The sequence below is a fragment of the Nannobrachium achirus genome (assembly GCF_963921795.1).
Source record: "Nannobrachium achirus genome assembly, chromosome: 17".
NCBI lineage: Eukaryota > Metazoa > Chordata > Actinopteri > Myctophiformes > Myctophidae > Nannobrachium > Nannobrachium achirus.
In genome coordinates, this window is record NC_137824.1 from 55976283 (window position 1) to 55995248 (window position 18966).

The following is an 18966-nucleotide window of genomic DNA, read 5'->3' on the forward strand; positions in this document are numbered from 1 at the left end:
CTGATTGGACAGACTGACAGGAAAGGGGAGAGAGATGGGGAGTGACCCGCAGCAAAGTTGTCGGGATGGGATTCGAACCCGGGACACATTGTCAGGATGTTATTGCAGCCTAGGATGCCCGGACCACTAGAGCTGTCACAATTATTACATAATCGTCTAATCGCAATTATTTGAGTTAATCGCAATTATTTTGCCTAATCGTCATAATCGTTTCCATGTTGAGAAATGTTAATATAGTTACAAACACTTTCAAAAAGTAGTGGAAATAGCCATGTGTTGTGAGCTTGCAGATCGGCTATTTCCACTATCAATGTTCTTTTTAAAGTATAAATTTGTCAAATATGTCAGTCATTTCTTCTTTGTATATTTATGTTTCATGGTTGCCATGTTCAACTTCAAAGCCTAAAAGCCAAACAGATGTAATTGTTAATGACAAATACACAATTAAATCGTTAATCGTCATGTAAAATGTCATAATCGTGACAGCCCTACAGTCCACCACGCCGGTGGCCCGGGCCGCATGCAGCCTCTTTTGAAGTTAAAACAAATGAATCGCTGGCATTACCTTTTAATATTGTCATGTTGTACATTATATGTTTACAGTATGTTCCAGGGTTCCCACGGTCATGAAATCCCTGGAAATATCTTGAAATAAGAAAAATATTCTTCCAGTACTGGAAACGTTTTGGAATTGATCAAGGGTCCTGGAAGGTCCTGGAAAAAATAGCTATGCATTGTCTTTGGTTATTGATTTTGTTAATACCTCTGAAATGACAAATTAAACATTGGCCAACTTGTCAAATATTAGAGGCAGAAATTGTGAAAATAGCCGATCTACATGCTCACAACGCCTCGCAACATAAAACCGTGTTATACAAAATTCTTCTACTCTTAGTGCTCGTCAGGGTCGGGGGTCCCCAGTTAAAACATGATTATTTCGGGGGTCACGGCCTGAAAAGGTTAAGCACCACTGGCATACACTACCTGTCTTTGGGCATTGCGCGTAGGAGTAAGCGACTCCTTATTGAGCTGAATTATTGTTATATAGTCCTGGAAATCGGGTTAAATATTCTAATTAATTGGTAAAAAATGTGTGGGAACCCTGTATCTAATTTTGATTATCTCTCTCTTTTTACAGGGACATTAATCTGTTTACATCAGTGGTGGATGAAAGCAGACGGAGCTGGTGTACAGTAAACTACACTACAACAGAGAAGGAGGCAGAGAAAAAAAGGAAAAGACTGATGTGTTTCCCCACTACGTCGCAAAAACAACCTACTGTAGCCGCGTGCGATTTCATTTAAAAGGAACCATGGGAAGGGAGGTGTGTCTGCAGAGAATTTGGAGGTGGGCGGGGCTTCTTCCACAACACCCTGGTCTGGCCAAGTGCGGCGATAGCTTGGCGACGCTCACAGCAGGGGTTCTGTTTGGAATGAGTTGATTCTGCTCCGGTATTGACACTAGACTGATGACAGAGGTCTCAGAATATCCGAGGGAGATCTGCTCAGCCAATTGAACCAGTTTGTTGTTTCCAGCCTACTTTCAAATGGCACGATTTAGCATTCTTTTTTTTTGTTTTTAAACGCTTATTTTTTTTGGAAAACTATTCAAATGGACTTTTATTTGTTTTGTTTATCAGCTTTAGCCATTGGTTTTTGAAATAGATTTTTGTTTTGTGTGCATTATTATTCTTTCCTGCTGACTTAATATATTTAATTGCTGGAACTGTCCCCTACTACCGCGCCCCACCCACTCAGTGCCTACACAACCCCTCTCAGACCAGAAGAACAGAAGTCATCAGTAGATGTGCTCGGTTCCTATCTGTTCTCCCGCAGTGCTTCTGTCCTTCCACTACCTCTTCATTTTCTGATTGTCTTTTTTTAATCTATAATATATATCTGTATTTAAAAAGAAATGCTCAGAGAGGTGGTCATCAGTACTTAAGCACAGCATTAAAGGATGAATAGCATCAATGCAATTATAGAGTTTCAGGTGTAGGAAGAAGCCTAGACTGCTCTGGAAGCCAGTGTCTGCACCTCTTGTGTTTACGCACAAACGTTTTGACTATACTGGTGCCAGGGAGCAGCTTAGAATAGAATATATTTATACATAATTTGCACCAAATAGTTACATTGAAGCCATATGGAAATATTTATGAATAGCCCACCTATTTTTGTATCGTATTGCTGTTGTACAGTTTTAATAACACGAGCTTCTGTTTGAAACTGTGTGCATGAAATTACACACGTGGAACAATCTATACGGATGCAAGCAGAACCATAAATTGCTTTATAAAAGAATCATATCCGTTTTGGAGTGATTTCTATTTGTGCTGAGTGACGGCAGCTGGCAAGATATCGCTAAAGCTTGGCAAGCCTTCGTTGGCATCTCCCTTCCGTTTGCTGCTTTGCATGGTAACACGGTTACGTTTTTCGGGTCTTTAGTCATGGCCCTGCCGCCGAGTCCGACATTACTGTGGTGGTCACCGCTTTGACCCCTGGAGCTCCCTTTACAGTAGGTTAGACAGACCTCTCTCCATCCCTCTGTCTTGACCGCTTTCCCCCCACCTCCCTCTCGCTCTCTCTCTGATGCCGGGCTTCAGTAGTGGGGGGGTCGGGGGAGGAGTAGGGGGCCCGGCCTCCGCTCCTCCCCGACCGTTTCGCCCCAGCCGCTACGTCCCCGTCTCGGCAGCCACCACCTTCCTGGTCGGCTCCACGACGCTGTTCTTCTGCTTCACGTAAGTGTGTGTTCTCGTTCTTTTACACTCGCACGCACGCAGGGACGTGCTGGCCATTGGGAAAAGCGGGACAACTCCCGAACGGCCGGTTCATTCCCGGCCAGTCCAGGCCGGCCATTAGGAAAAAAAATTAAATAAAATGTCTGCCTTCGTTCCATTTCGGGGGCTGGGCGGCCAACAAAGTAAATCGTCACTGTCGGGCAGAAACCTCGTATCTCCAAGTTTCAAATTGATACATTTTTTCGGAAAGCAAAGCCGGAAAGCATAGCCGATATACAAGCACACAACGCCTCGCACCGCGAGGCGTTGTGTGCTTGTAGATCGGCTATTTTCACTAGTTTAAATCATTTTTTTAAATGATAAATACAAAACAAATGGTTTTGGACATACAAGGTTTCCACCAGACAACGACGAAATATAACTCATGTACAGTAATTGGCCCGCACTGGCTTGTCACTTGTCATGATCTGAAATGGCAAATCTTTTGAGTAGCAGCAGGTCTATAGAGAGAGCCTCTCCAACTCTTTTTCCCGGGCTGAATCAGGGGCCCAGCACGTCCCTGCACGCACGCTCGCACACACACACACACACGTAAAGCAAACACACATTTCTCACTATTATTAGTTTAACAATCAAATGTGTACCCAGCAGTGTTTGCTTAATGATTATGATAATAATATATTCCCATGCACAATTGTTTTTTGTAATTCCTGTCATACCTGATCCTGTCATCTTATGTGCAGCTTGTTAAATGTTGAATATTTTCTTATGCTCTCTCTCTCTCTCTCTCTCTCTGTCTTCTCTTCGTCTTTCTTCAGGTGCCCATGGTTAACAGAGTACTTCTCCTCTGTAATTCCTATATATATTGCTGTGATCTTCCTTTTCACACTTGCCAACTTCTGCATGGCCACGTTTATGGATCCTGGAGTCTTCCCTAGAGGTACACACACACACACACACACACACACACACACACACACACACACACACACACACACACACACACACACTCACTCACTCACACTTGGCTTAGGGTGAACTGTACTAGAGTGTATGTACTGTATGTCAGTGTTTCTCAACCTTTTTTCTGCATGGGCACACTTTTCATGTCCCAAGAATCCATGGGCACACCAACATAATACGGGATTACAACAGTAGTGAAAACAGCAGATCTACAAGCACACAACTGTGTGCTTGTAGATCGGCTGTTTTTACTAGTTTAAATCATTTTTAAAATGATAAATACAATACTGAATTTCAAGCAGTTTCAAGGGGCACACTTGACCCTTCTCAGGGGCACACCAAAGGTCCCCAGGCACAGTGGTTGAGAAACACTGCTGTATGTTACGGGTACTTTCCAAACCCCCGGGAAGAGTATTGTGGTTGGAAAATCAACCCCAAAAGAGCAAAATTTACATTTACTGACATTTTATGAACATTGATACTTGAAAAATACAGGGTTCCCACGGTCATGAAATTCCTGGAAATATTTTGAAATTAGAAAAATATTTTTCCAGTACTGTAGAACTTTTAGAATTGATCAAGGGTCCTGGAAGGTCCTGGAAAAAATAGCTATGCATTGTTTTTGGTTATTGATTTTGTTAATACCTCTGTAATGACAAATTAAACATTGGCCAAATTGTCAAACATTAGAGGCAGAAATTGTGAAAATAGCCGATCTACATGCTCACAACGCCTCGCAACGCAAGGCTATTTTCACAATAGAAACGTGTTATACAAAATTCCTCAACTCTTAGTGCTCGTCAGGGTGGGGGGTCCCCAGTTAAAACATGATTATTTCGGGGGTCACAGCCTGAAAAGGTTGAGAACCACTGGCATAGAATACCTGTCTTTGGGCATTGTGCATAGGAGTAAGCGACTTGTTATTGAGCTGAATTATTGTTCTATTGTCCTGGAAATTGGGTTAAATATTCTTGAAATTTTTTGGAAAAGTTTTGGAAATGTAATTGGTAAAAATGTGTGGGAACCCTGAAAATACAGCATGTGGAGTTTTCAGGGTGGTTGACCACCACCACGTTTGTGCGTATTTTAGCGGAGGAGGACGAGGACAAAGAGGATGATTTCCGCGCTCCGCTGTACAAGACAGTGGAGATCAAAGGCATCCAGGTGCGCATGAAGTGGTGTTCCACGTGCCGCTTCTACCGGCCACCACGCTGCTCGCACTGCTCTGTCTGTGACAACTGTGTGGAGGTAAACACACACACACACACACACACACACACACACACACACACACATTTTGACAGCAAACTTTTATTTAGTTTTAGTCATAGTCTTTTGAATAAAATGTCATTTTGTTTTAGTCATAATTTAGTTCAATTCAATTCAATTTTATTAAAGTGTCAAATCATAACAAGTTATCTCAAGACACTTTACAAAGGCTAAAGAGCCGTGAGAGAGTGAGGAGGAGAGAGGGAGAGACAAGGGAGAGACAAGGGAAAGGGGGGGAGGGAGGGAGAGACAAGGGGCACACACATACACAGGTCCTGCATGCGTATGTGCAAGAACGAACGAACGAAGCAACGAACGAACGCACACACACACACACACACCTGAAAAGTATTAGTTTTAAGCCCCTGATACACGCATGCAATATTTTCATCAATATCAACCAGCAACGACCCGAGGCGTCAATTGTGTATGGCCATTGGCAGCTGCAGCGTCATTGGATTAATCTTTTTGTGCCTGGCTTCAACCGTGCGAGACACCAGTCATGTTGCCATACCTTATCAACAGGCATGGATTTATTTTCGAAAGTGCATTTTCTTTTTCTCCCCTTTAGCCAAGGTATGGAAGTTGCCATACCCAATTGACGCCTCTGGTCGTTGCTGGTTGATATTGATGAAAGAATTGCTACGTGTATTCAGGGGCTTTAGTCTAATTTTAGTCGACTAAATATCATACGATTTTAGGCGACTTAAATCTACAGTTGATTTAGTCAACTGAAATGAATTTTGGCTGTTCTTGATGGCATCGTAATGACTGATTTTACACTTGGTTGTGTGCTGAAAATAGCAGATCTACAAGCGCGTTGTGAGCTTGTAGATTGGCTATTTTCAGCACGCAACACCTGAGAGCAACCAAACTTAAAATTACTCTCTTCTCCACTAGTCCCTCCCTAACATTTTAGTCTAGTTTTTAGTTTGTTGACGAAATTGTCAATATATTTGGTCTTAGTTTTAGTCATCACAGCTTAGTTTTTGTTTAGTTTTTATTTAGTTTTCGTCAGTGAAAAAAAACCCCAGTCGACAAACATTTTTCGTCATAGTTTTAGACGACGAAATCAACACTGACACACACACACACACACACACACACACACACACACACACACACACACACGCACGCAATATCATGGGCCTATTACTGCCTTGTGCCTGTTTTGATTGATTGATTGAAGAATTTATTAGAAGTTTGCAATAGAAAAAAGTACAGTTTCATGACAGTACAAATCACTGGTACAAGGTCAACTAAAAGGAGATCCTAGAAAGCCGAGGCTTATTTCCACAGGAACCACACTTTAAGTATCTCATATAACATTGAAAGACAGACGGATAGAACATAGTACTTTATCTAGGATAATATCAGTTTCAAAAGCATAACATCAAATACAAAAGGCAGAATACAAAGAAAAAGGGGGGGGGGAGCATGGGGGCTTAGTCTATTTACAAGTCACGGGTAGCTGCTGTCTGAAGGTGACTTTTCATACCAATTTTGAAGGAGGCTAGGGATTTGCTCTCCTTTAGGGCTTGTGGAAGGGCGTTCCACATGTTGATGGTATAGCAGGAGAACGAGTTAGCGCCTTGTTTAGTGTTAAATCTACGCTGATGATGATTAGTGGAGCTGCCTCTGGTGTTATGATCGTGAACATCCTTGACCTTTAAGAAGTAGTTTGTCAGGTACATGGGAATCTTGGAGGTGTAGTGTATCTTGTACACCAGGCCCATTGCAAGATGCTGTACTCTGTCAGCTACTTTGAGCCACCCCACGCTTTCGTGGTGATGCTCGGTAAGGTGGGTCAGAGGAGGGAGACCAAGCACAACCCTAATTAGTTTGTTTTGGGCTGTTTGGAGCTTTAGCTTTAAGGCAGCTGGGGCGTCGCGATACCAGACAAGGACTCCGTAATCAATGAGGGGCCCAATAAGAGCACCTCCTAGTGTCTTTCGGGATTTAATATTGATCAGTGGGGCAACTCTTTGCAAGAAGCGAATTCGTTGATTGACTTTATTGATTACCTTGGTGGTCATTTTTTCACTGGATAGGTTAGCCTCCAGGATGCAACCCAGGTAGCAGATGTGGTTTTTTCTTTCTATCACAGTGTCACCTACTTTAATTGTGAAGTTCTCAACTAGGCTAAGTTTCTGACTAGATCCAAAGAGGATACATTTAGTTTTGCCTAGGTGAATTGAGAGTCTGTTGTCATTGAGCCAGGTGCAGATCTTGTTAAGTTCACAGTTAAGGGCCTTTTCAACCTGCAAAATGTCTCTGCCTGAGACTAGGAGAGCCGAGTCATCCGCGAACAGAAACAGATTGCAGTCACAAGCAGATGACATGTCGTTTACGTATATTAAGAACAACAGTGGTCCTAGTATACTCCCTTGAGGTACTCCACAGTTTACTGGGAGGGGGGGGGACAGGGTTCCGTTGACTTCCACCATCTGTTCCCTCCCCACCAAGTAAGAGTGCATCCATCTCACTGCTGTGCTATCAAGACCAATAGCTTTGAGTTTTTCGATCAGAATAGAATGATCGACGGTGTCAAATGCCTTCTGGAGGTCCAGCATGACCATGCCACAATATTTGCCATCGTGAATTTCACGTTTGATGTAATCATTCAAATAGATGAGGCATGTATCTGTGGAATGGGACTCTCTGAAGCCAGACTGGAACTCGTAGATCAGTTTATTCTCTTCAAGATATCTAGCCACCTGTTCATAGACAATTTTTTCCATTACCTTAGAGATGGAACTAAGGATTGAGATTGGCCTGTAGTTGCCAGGGTCAAGTTTACTGCCTTTTTTGTGCAGGGGGGTTACCTTGGCTAATTTGAAGTCCTGGGGGACATAACCCTGCTTGATAGATAGATTAATAATATGGGTAATGATTGGGGCAATGGTGGCAGCTGAGTCTATGAGAAATTTGGGGGCAATTTTATCATGGCCAGCGGCCTTGAATTGAGGTAGGGTGCGCAGTTTTTTAAACACTTCATCAGTTGACACCGTGGTAAGTTTAAAGTTGTCTTTGCATACCCCAAGGTTCCTGTAGAATTTCAAGATGTGCCTAACACCAAACAGCCCAGATGGAGCGGGCAGTTTATTGACCAGATTTTTGGCCATGGAGGTGAAGTAGATGTTGAGATTTTTGGCTACATCAAGACTATCCGTGAGGAGGGTTATGGGAGTTTGGATGGATATGTTGCTGGCTATGGATCTGAGTTTAGCACCACAGCCTAGCTGGGTTTTAAATAGCTTCCATAGGTCTCGTGGTTTGTGGATGTTTTCCTCAACTTTCTCATCCAAGTAGTTTTTTTTGGCAGAAAGGATTAAGGAGGTTGTCCGATTTCTCAGTTTATTAGCCTCTAAACTGACTATTTCTAATTTGGCTTTAAGGTGTTTATTGGGGCCTTTTTTGAGTTTGTGATTATATTTGCGTTTCTCAGAGTATTTTTTGTCTCTGAGTTTCATTGATTCACAGATTTCCGAATTCCACCATGGCTGTGAGCGGGCTTTAACCCTGACCCTACGCAAAGGAGCCACTTCGTCTAGGGTAGTGTTGAAAATGGATTTAAAGCCTAGCCAGGCTTCATCGACCTGAGTGCTAGCTAGTACTGGGGACCAGTCAGATTTCTCCAGTTTGTGGTTAAAGGCTTCGCTAGAGTAGGTTTTGAGGTTTCTAGCTTCAACTGTTTTGTGGCCGTCAGCTTTGGACTTATGTATTTTGCGGGTGCAGTAAATGATATCATGGTCGCTTAGACCACCACATTCAATAGTCCCACTCGCGGAGACTTTAGATTTGTCTGTGGTTACAATGAGATCTATGGTGGTTTGAGAGTTATCTGTAACCCTAGTTGGCTTGGTGATGAGCTGAGTGAAACCCTGTTGATTACATAGCTTATTGAACTTTTTGAATAGAGGAGCTTCTTTACGAAGCATGTCTGTGTTCCAATCGCCAATAATGTATTTTTCAACATTGTCCACCGGTGCAAGGCTCTCCTCCAGTAACTCATAGAAATCATTTTGGTCGGGCGGTCTATAGATGGCACCGATTAGTATGTTTTTAGCTTTCTTAAGAATCACTTCCACCCATACAGTTTCTAAAGAGCTGTGTTGTAGGTCAGGGCGGGGGATATACTTAATACAGTTATGAACATACATGCATGTTACACTAGTCGGGTATGCTGGACAAGAAATGCTACTGAAAATTGTAAGTGGAAGTAAGGGAAGTATCGCCCATAAAGCCCTGAAGGAAGTTGCGTTAATGCCATGCAGATCTGTTTACATTCCCAGGACATGAAAACTGTGTCATGATCGGTCGAAAAAAAGTACAGTAGACACTTTTGACTGTAGTCCTTTTCCAGTAAAAAACAAACACTATCTCAATCTAAACATTGACCAGCCGTGGTTTGTGTGTTAACACATGCCCATAGGTATTGCATGTACCTTAGATATGTACAGAAGGGGTCTTCAACGTTTTCAGGCCAAGGACCCCTTAGTCGAGAGAGAGATGAAACCGGGACCCCCACAACCCATAGATGCCATATATTTCATCGTTTGACAGCACAATCATCGGTGTATTTTGGATTCATGTCAATTTGTATTTTCAGATATTAACCACTTGAACCGTCAATACTTTATAATCTTAACCTTTCACTCTGTACTTGAACCTGTACTTTCCCCCTCTACACCAAACCTATTTGCCGAAAATAGCCGATCTACAAGCTCACAACGCGTCGCGCTGCGCTTGTAGATCGGCTATTTTCGGCTAAAGTTATCAGAATATGGACGCTAGGGTTCAAGTGGTTAAAGGTGAAAAAAAGCTTCTATTACACAAAGATTTGGAGGACCCCCTGTAGTAACTCTAAGGACCCCCTAGGGGTCCAGAACCCCCTGTTGAAGACCCCTGATGTACAGTATGTCCTTATGTTCCATGGAGGGTTGCGAGGGACCGGGTGCAGGTTTCCTGCGAACCCAAAGCCCACACCAGGTGGTTTCACCAAGGCCCTGTTGGGACCAGCAGCCCAAATCTGATTCAGATTCACGTTAGAGTCGCATTGTTTTTATGCAGTCTGAATAGAAAAAAAATAAAATACATAAAATACATACAACATGTGAAAAATACAGAAACTGATTTTTGCAAATCGGATTTGAATCGCATTCCATAACCTTGTTCCGACTGCATGAAACCAATCAGATGATTATCTGCGTAGGAAATCTGATTTGGGCTGCCAGTCTGAAGTCTGATTATTACAGGGTTCCCACGGTCATGAAATTCCTGGAAATATTTTGAAATTAGAAAAATATTTTTTCCAGTACTGGAAAAGTTTTGGAATTGGTCAAGAGTCCTGGAAGGTCCTGGAAAAATAACTATGCATTGTCTTTCGTTATTGATTTTGTTAATACTGAAATGACAAATTAAACATTGGCCAAATTGTCAAATGTTAGATGCAGAAATTGTGAAAATAGCAGATCTACATGCTCACTGAGCATGTAGATCGGCTATTTGCACACATTTTCACAACCTTTTCAAAAATAGCAGATCTACAAGCTCGCAGCGCGGCACCAGCTTGTATATCTGGTTAAAGCATTCAATAATTCTAGGCCTAAAATTAAGCGTCATGTAAAAATGTCATAATCGTGTCAGCCCTATGTTTGAGCCCTCCTTCATGCTGTCTGCCACAACCTCCTCCCCGTCAGGACTTTGACCATCACTGTCCCTGGGTGAACAACTGCATCGGCCGGAGGAACTACCGCTACTTCTTCCTGTTCCTACTGTCTCTCACCACCCACATCGTGGACGTGTTTGGGTTCGGCCTGGTCTACGTCCTGCACCACCGCCAGGAGCTGGACACGCCACACGCTGCCGTCACGTATCCTTCACCCGGGGGGAGATGTACTGTATGCACAGCCATGGTTATGCTTACATTAGTCTGGGATCAACTACAATTTGCCGGAAAGAGCAAACCGGATTCAGTTTTAACCCAAAATATCCCCCTGCGCTCAAGGACACACTTTTAGGGCCTACCTAATAAACTCCTTGATGCGGAGTAGTTTTGCTTTTGAAAAAATGTGTTTGGTATATGCATCTTTTAGTCCAACTGTTAGCGACTGGCAAGACTACACTAGGCTACTGGAGCATTTTAATAGGGATTGGGGAAACAAACGAGGGGAACCAAATCAAAGCGACATATATATAATTGGTAAAAGGGACTTGTAATTGCGACCGTAGGTCGCACTTACTACAGAAAGCTGCTCGAGGTGTCCGTCTGTCCGTCCGTCCGTCCGTCCGTCACACACGTCACACGTCACACTTTTGCCCTGCTCATATCTCCGCAACCGTTGCCCCGATCCATGCCAGATTTTGCACACACACTCCTTACCTGCCAAACTACAACCTCCAAGGACCCCCGGAGCTCCAGGGACCCCCAGCTCCCTCGGGGACCCCCAAGTGTAAAAAATGAGCACATGTGCAAAAATTACCAAATGACCACCCCAACGGGGCTGCTCACGGGGCATTCCCGGGGACCACCCACTCCTGGTGCTCCAGAACGGATGCAAAAGTGGTGGCGCCCCCAGTGGAGGACCCCCTGCCACTGCAGCTCACATAAAATGCCGTAACTCGGGCTAGGAGCGACCGGGAGAGCCGGGGCCGGTACCTATTCGTCCGCCTTGGCGGCGCGGAGACCCCACCCCTCATTTCTCACATGGCCCTCTAGCGCCACCATGAGGCCGATTCAGATTTTGCCCTAAAATCACGAAAATCACTACACAGTATGTCTACACTCATGTCATCAACATGGATCAGGAAGATTTTGGAAAAAGACATTTTTGCTCTATTTGTGGAGATAAGTGACCTACGGTCGCTTATCTCCCGATTAGGGAGTCTTAAGGCCACTTTTAACCGCACAGATTCGTCGACGATTCGGCGGCGGAAGGCTGCGGATAGCGTCGGTTGCCGAACGGGAGCTCATCGTCAGGTTTTCGGCAGCGGGTCGGGAGCGTTATCGACCGAGAACTGGGAAACTGGACTTGCCCGGTTTTGTTGAGTCGGTCCCTTTCCCGTCGGCAGTGAAATGAGCCAACGAGAGCGGATAAAAGACAACACACAATCCGCTGGTAGCTATCTGTTTGGCATACATACTGTTTCCACACAGTCACAGAGGACACCGAGACAACACACTACACACAACTGAACTGAATAAAGTGGGCGCGAGTGAACTGCGAGAAAGGTGCTTGATTGTATAATATCCACGTCCACGTTTCAGCTGGGTCCAGTTTGGTTACAGTTGGCATACATACTGTTTCCACACAGTCACAGAGGACACCGAGACAACACACTAAACACAACAAAATAAAGTGGGCTAGTAATAGTGCAGCAGCTGCCCGTGTTGTTGTTTTTTTCTTCTCCTCTGCACGGAGAACAGTCACGTACAGAGTGCCTCCGTGCCTACTAGTGGTTAGATTACCTCCTCTTTCAGTTGTGAAAAGCTGGATGTGTGCTTCAGCGTATGACGGTGCGTGTCGAGCATAGCAGACATACAAGCTCACAACGCTTCAAGTTCCGACATGTTGTGAGCTTGTAGCTCTGATATTTTCAATGCGCGACGTCACACCATCGTATCGTATGACAAAATAATACAACTGCACACAGCACCGGAGGCAGAACGCTGAAGCAGCAACAAGCTGTTGTGAAAGTGTCAGATCATGATACAATTTTAAAGGATTATGATTGGTTTTAAAGGTTGTTCTACTTTATCCAAATAATAATATAAATAATAGGCTTAATAACAGCATTTTCCGACAGCGACGGCATGCAGGGACGATCAACTATGGAGTGAAAATAGCCTTTCAGACTACTGCCACCTCCTGGTTTGGAATGGTATTTCATGCGATCTCCCCGCGCATGCGCACAATTGCGTACAGTAAGTACAGTCGGCAGACGAAGTTCTGTGCAGTTCTTTGCAGTCCTTTGCAAGTTCTTTGCAGTTCTTTGCTGTCCTTTGCAAGTTCTTTGCAGTCCTTTGCAGACTTTTTGGTGTGGAGAGGCCTTTACTGGTATACGTACTTGATACATTCTTTTATCTCACTCTATCAAATGTCTTTGCCAAAAAATAGCTGATCTACAAGCTCACAACGCGTCACAATGTTCTGCCCCAGGATAATGGATTTTGATTTTCTTGATAATATTGTAAATCGCGATTTCTTTTGTCACAATAATCGTGATATGAAATGTTCATATCGTCCCATCCCTGGTGTGGATCCCTCGCTGTGTCTTCACACCGCTTCTCCAACATGTTATATTGTCATGTATGTGTGCAGTGGCGCCGATACCGTACCACACGTTGTCCTATCCGAATACAACGCAGTTTAACGGACGCGTTTGCGTTCGACAGGGTGTGTGAATGTATACATAAACTCCAGCAAAATGAATTGTATCTACTAACAGACCTTGATCAACTCCTATTCCCATAAAGCACCAAACACAAGACAGTTCCCACAAATGACACCATGATCACATGCACATGAATGTCCCCTCTTCATAATGTTGTGACAACAGCATGAAGAGGGACAGCAGCATTCCAGCACTTTGTCTGAGATCTGTCATCGGTTGGCCTACAAGGTGAACAGCATCCAAACAAAGCTAATCATTTGTCTGTCTTTCTGGAAATATTTCCTGCTACCTTGTGATTTTCTAGTAGCCTCTTTATCAGCCATGGATTCAGAGCAAAGCCTTTTATTTCTTTCTAAAAGCAAAGTCAAGGGGGGTTGTAGAGAGCCAGCACGTTGTAGAGCCACGTTTCTCCCTTAACATGCTGCTTGTTTTGATGTTAATATTGTATTATTACTAGGGATGGGGATGATTATGATAAATAATCATATCACAATTATCATATCCTGAAGATTTAAATCTACCGTGAAATTATCCTCCGTCATGCACTGGGATCAATTCATCTTTTATTTGCCGAGCTACCATTTAAACCCTCTATGATTGGTAAAACGGATCTGGAAATAACATACTTGATATAGTCTCTCTTTTTCTTTTCTCTACCAAATGTCTTTGCCAAAAAATAGCCGATCTACAAGCTCACAATGCGTTGTGAGCTTGTAGATCTACAATGTTTTTGGCAAATGTTCCGCCCCAGGATAATGAATGTTGGGGATATTGATATATGATTATCGCGATAATATTGTCGTGAATAATCATACAATAATCATGACATGACATTTTCACATAGTCCCATCCCTAATTATAGTACTGTATATGATTATTGAAAAATATCATTTTATCTTTTACTTCAGTAATCTTTGCCACATCCTTGACCAGTTTCTCCCAGTATGGCTGTTATGTGTGTGGCTGGTCTCTTCTTTGTCCCAGTAGCTGGACTGACTGGTTTCCACATGGTGTTGGTGGCCCGCGGGAGGACCACAAATGAACAGGTACACACTTTTGATCTATGTCAGGGGTACCCAAAAGGTAGATCGTGATCTACCAGTAGATCACCAAGGGTGTGCAGGTAGACCACATGACAAGCCTCTAAAAACATATAATTAAAATATAAAAAGAATATGTCAATATGACAAGAAAAAAATCAAGAAGGGCCTGTCAGCTCCCTTCATGGCTTCTAAAGTAAGCAAACCTCCAATGCAATACTTTGTTCAAGAGTCAGTAGCATTACAAAGAACCCCAAAACCTACCACTTCCATACAGAATGGGATGAAGACATTTCCCACAGTATTTTCCCCCTTAAAGTAAGTGTGTTTGTCTAAAATGTAACGCCAGTGCTGCTATTCCCAAGCCCTGCTCAGGCCCTCAGCTAAAATATTTTGGATGGGTAGTAAATTGTCTTGTGCTTTTTTGCCTTTTACGGAAGTTGACATTGAATAAGTGTCTGGACATAACTGAAAGGTAATCTAACTAGTACCTATACCAGGGGTGGGCAACATCTCTTTCCAGGGGGCCATACTGACTTTGATAAAGTGAGTGAAGGGCCACACGTTTGGACAATTGAAACTTGAAACACATTCTGAATTATTTGGGATAATATGGATCCATGGCAGACTGTTTCACTGTTACATTATAAACATTTACCATTTAAGTACACACGGTTGGAATATGGAATGCAGTATATACTACTCAAATGGTACATAGGCCTACAAATTCATTACTAATAATTAATTGGAGTTACGTTAAATTGATTTCCCTAAAAAAACATATTGCTTTCCTTTAACGTGTAGATATTATGGGGGTAATTTAGTTTTTCTTGAGGCAACATACGGCCCACGGGCCGCAAAAAATAGCCGATCTCTGCGACGCGTTTTGAGCTTGTAGATCTGCTATTTTTGCTATACTTTTGAATTGGAATCCTGAATGATCCTTTGTTATTTTTTAATTGAAATCCTGAAATGTAAAATTTTGATTTAATTTCCAATTAATTTAGTTATACTTAACCTGCGGGCCGCATTAAGTGAAGGTGGGGGCCGCATGTGCGCCCCCCGGGCCGCCAGTTGCTATAAAAATAAAGCCCGGATCAGAGTCTACGGTGGAGAGCTATCCACCGCAAATTTGAGGTGGAAAGCTTTCCACCTCAAGTCAGAAAATAAGTGCAGGCCATCATAGTCACAGCCCACGGTGAAGTCCTTTACCCCGTCTAGACCGGTTCAGGTCGACCAATCAGTGAACGGGGTGTAGAGCCTGTCTGTCTGATAGTAAAAACAGAGAGATGTGTTGGGACTCACGGTGGAAAGCTCTCCACCGCGAGGAATGATGTAACGTAGTTTCATGACTCGAAAAGACTACACCGCGGTGGATAGCCTTCCACCGCGGATTATGATGATGATCCGGGCTTAACAGTGTGTGCCGTTGGTTCTCCCTCCCTCTCTCTCCTACAGGTGACAGGGAAGTTTCGGGGTGGCGTTAACCCCTTCACCAACGGCTGCACCAGGAACATCTCTCATGTGCTCTGTAGTTCCCAGGCCCCGAGGTCAGTTCAACCACTCCTCTTTTTCTACCCCTCCTTTTTCATTGTTCCATTGCTCTCCACAATTGCTTTTTTCCATTGCCTCTCTCTCTCTCTCCACACTTCACTTTCTGCTCTTTTTTCCACTCCCCCCTTCCCACTAGGTTTTGTATTTTGGTCTTTGGTCAACCTATACATCTTAGAAATATTTACTTGAAAAAAGAGAAGAAGGATCCGAGCACTCAAAAGGTAACGGACGTAAAAGCAGTGTACTTTATTTCATAACCAGTGTTGCAGTGGTCTTGGGTCGCGTGCCCACGACGACCCAAACCTTTTCTGAGCCGGGGTCTCGCACCCCCCGAAGTTCACACCTCGACAACTGTTTAACAAAGAAACTAGCCTATTTGCATATCAATAGACCTGTATTGTAGGTGTCGAGCGACGTCCGCGAACCCCCAAACATTGATTCACCACTGCACCACTGTTCATAACAGAATAATAAAAGCCGCCATGTTTCGACCCATTCAGGGTCTTCATCAGGGCATATATGCTGATGAAGACTTGGTCGAAACATGTCGGCTTTTATTATTCTGTTATGAAATAAAGTACACTGCTTTTACGTCCGTTCCCCTCCTTTTTAACTTTTTGAGTGCTCGGATCCTCCTTCTCTTTTTTTCAAGTTTTATCCCAATGATCCTAGAAGCACCCACCACATGTTTTTAACTTTGCTGCTACCTCCTGTATGAGCACCTAGTTTCTCTTGTTCTCTGCTAAACATTTTGTGTGTCCCTTTCTCAGGTACGTGGGTCGATGGCGGGGCCCTCAGACGGTGGAAGTACAGCCTCCGTTCCTGAGACCCCCCCTCACTGAAGCCCAGTTGGAGGCCAAGGTCTTGGACAATGGCATCCAGAATGACCGACACAGCACCAGAGTAAGGACACTTAATATATATAATGGCGGCTCCCATAATGTTATGGGAGCCGTTGTGTTTTTTCGCGACTGCATGAGAGATGCACCCGTCTTTTACACAAGACCACGATTGGAAATAATGGATGGTTATTTTTCTATAAAATCGCGCGCGCGCACACACACACACACACACACACACACACACACACACACACACACACACACACACACACACACACACACACACACACACACAAACACAAACTATTGTGAAATTACTGAAGATCGTAGACGTAGAGTTCAAAGACGACGACAGACAAACATGCATGGCTTACAGACCATCAAAAATCACACTTGTGTGAACTGAGCGGTGGAGGCTGCGTATGTGTGTGTGCGTGTGTGCATGCGTGTATGCGTGTGTGTGTGTATGTGTGTGTGGGTGTGTGTGTGAGAATGTGAGTCTGAACAACAGCGCCCCTCCCTTAACATGTGTGGTCAGAAAAGGTACTGTAGGCTACATACAGACACGGACGGACGGACGGACGGACGCATACCCACACACACGGCCACGTATAGGAGACGGTGTGACCACCGCTCAAAAAAGGCACAGCAGCACAGTTATCACACTATATCAGTTACATATTGGGCCTAAATGTTATCACACTATATCAGTTACATATTGGGCCTAAATGTTATCACACTATATCAGTTACATATTGGGCCTAAATGTTATCACACTATATCAGTTACATATTGGGCCTAAATGTTATCACACTATATCAGTTACATATTGGGCCTAAATGTTATCACACTATATCAGTTACATATTGGGCCTAAATGTTATCACACTATATCAGTTACATATTGGGCCTAAATGTTATCACACTATATCAGTTACATATTGGGCCTAAATGTTATCACACTATATCAGTTACATATTGGGCCTAAATGTTTGTCTGTGTCTTCTCCCTGCTAGTCCAAGAGCAGCCTGGACCAGATTGAGAGCCAGTCAGCAGACGCCGAGCCACCGCCTCCTCCCAAGCCGGAGCTCCGCTACCCTGGCTTGCCACGTGCTGACACAGAGGGTGAGACATGCACACGCACACTAACCCAGATACCCTGACTTAGAGTGCACTGACACAGTTTTGGACACCCACACCCTCACACACACACACACACACACACACACACACACACACACCTGACAGTTCAAATCTTCTGTACTATTTACAATTGTTTTAACGCGTATGCCAACAGATCACCGTTTTCTTTGTAATTGGCACACACAAATACCCCAAATTAGTGCTGGGTGATATGCCTTGCAATGTTGTCTACACACAAAAAGATAACACTTCAAAAGGAAATCTTGAAAGTAGTTAATACATTATTTAATAAACAGGATTCCCACGGTCATGAAATTCCTGGAAATATTTTGAAATTAGAAAAATATTTTTCCAGTACTGGAAAAGTTTTTGGAATTGATCAAGGGTCCTGGAAGGTCCTGGAAAAAATAGCTACGCTGCATATCTTTGGGCATTGATTGCACATAGGAGTAAGTGACGCGTTATTGTGCTGAATTATTGTTATATAGTCCTGGAAATTGGGTTAAATATTCTGGAAAAGTCTTGGAAACGTTTTGGAAATTCATTGGTAAAAATGTGTGGGAACCCTGAATAAATGACTGCTCAAATCATGGTTTCTGTTTGCTTTCCTCTGCAGAGAGCAGCTTGTTGACGGAAGCTCCGCCCACTCCTTCCATGTACAAGTACCGGCCGGGCTTCGGCAGCCCAGGGCGGAACCACACTGCCCTTACACACCCTAACAAGGTACAAGCACACACAGACACAACTGAGGATTTAAGGTAAAAGCATTCCATGAAATCTAACCCTAATCTAAAAACCCAAATTGCAATATGAGTCAGGGTTATGTTTTTCTATTGTAAAATTCAACAGGATGCGGTTAAGTACATCTTCTACCACTTTTTGTGGTCACATGTTCAGATACTGGATTCTGATTGGCTCAAAACAGTGGTAAATCCACAGATATAAAAAGCTAGATACCTCCTCCGCCACTGCAGTTCATTAGCGCGACTGGTCAAACACCTCTGGCGGAAGTGCATAACTGT

The 18966-nt window shown here is 43.5% G+C and overlaps 1 protein-coding gene across 2 annotated transcripts in view; it reads left to right on the forward strand.

The window, feature by feature from the left end:
- LOC308301623 (palmitoyltransferase ZDHHC5-B-like) overlaps positions 1 to 18966 on the forward strand; it is a 34845-nt gene that overhangs the window by 6464 nt on the left and 9415 nt on the right. For both annotated transcript variants that reach the window (XM_080745668.1, XM_080745667.1), the window contains exons 2-10: positions 1139 to 2737; positions 3556 to 3677; positions 4791 to 4948; positions 10672 to 10844; positions 14310 to 14412; positions 15865 to 15956; positions 16731 to 16863; positions 17818 to 17926; positions 18561 to 18667. In XM_080745668.1, the coding sequence (XP_080601794.1) occupies positions 2589 to 2737; positions 3556 to 3677; positions 4791 to 4948; positions 10672 to 10844; positions 14310 to 14412; positions 15865 to 15956; positions 16731 to 16863; positions 17818 to 17926; positions 18561 to 18667 (1146 nt within the window). In that variant the 5' untranslated portion in view covers positions 1139 to 2588. The remainder of the gene's footprint in view (positions 1 to 1138; positions 2738 to 3555; positions 3678 to 4790; positions 4949 to 10671; positions 10845 to 14309; positions 14413 to 15864; positions 15957 to 16730; positions 16864 to 17817; positions 17927 to 18560; positions 18668 to 18966) is intronic.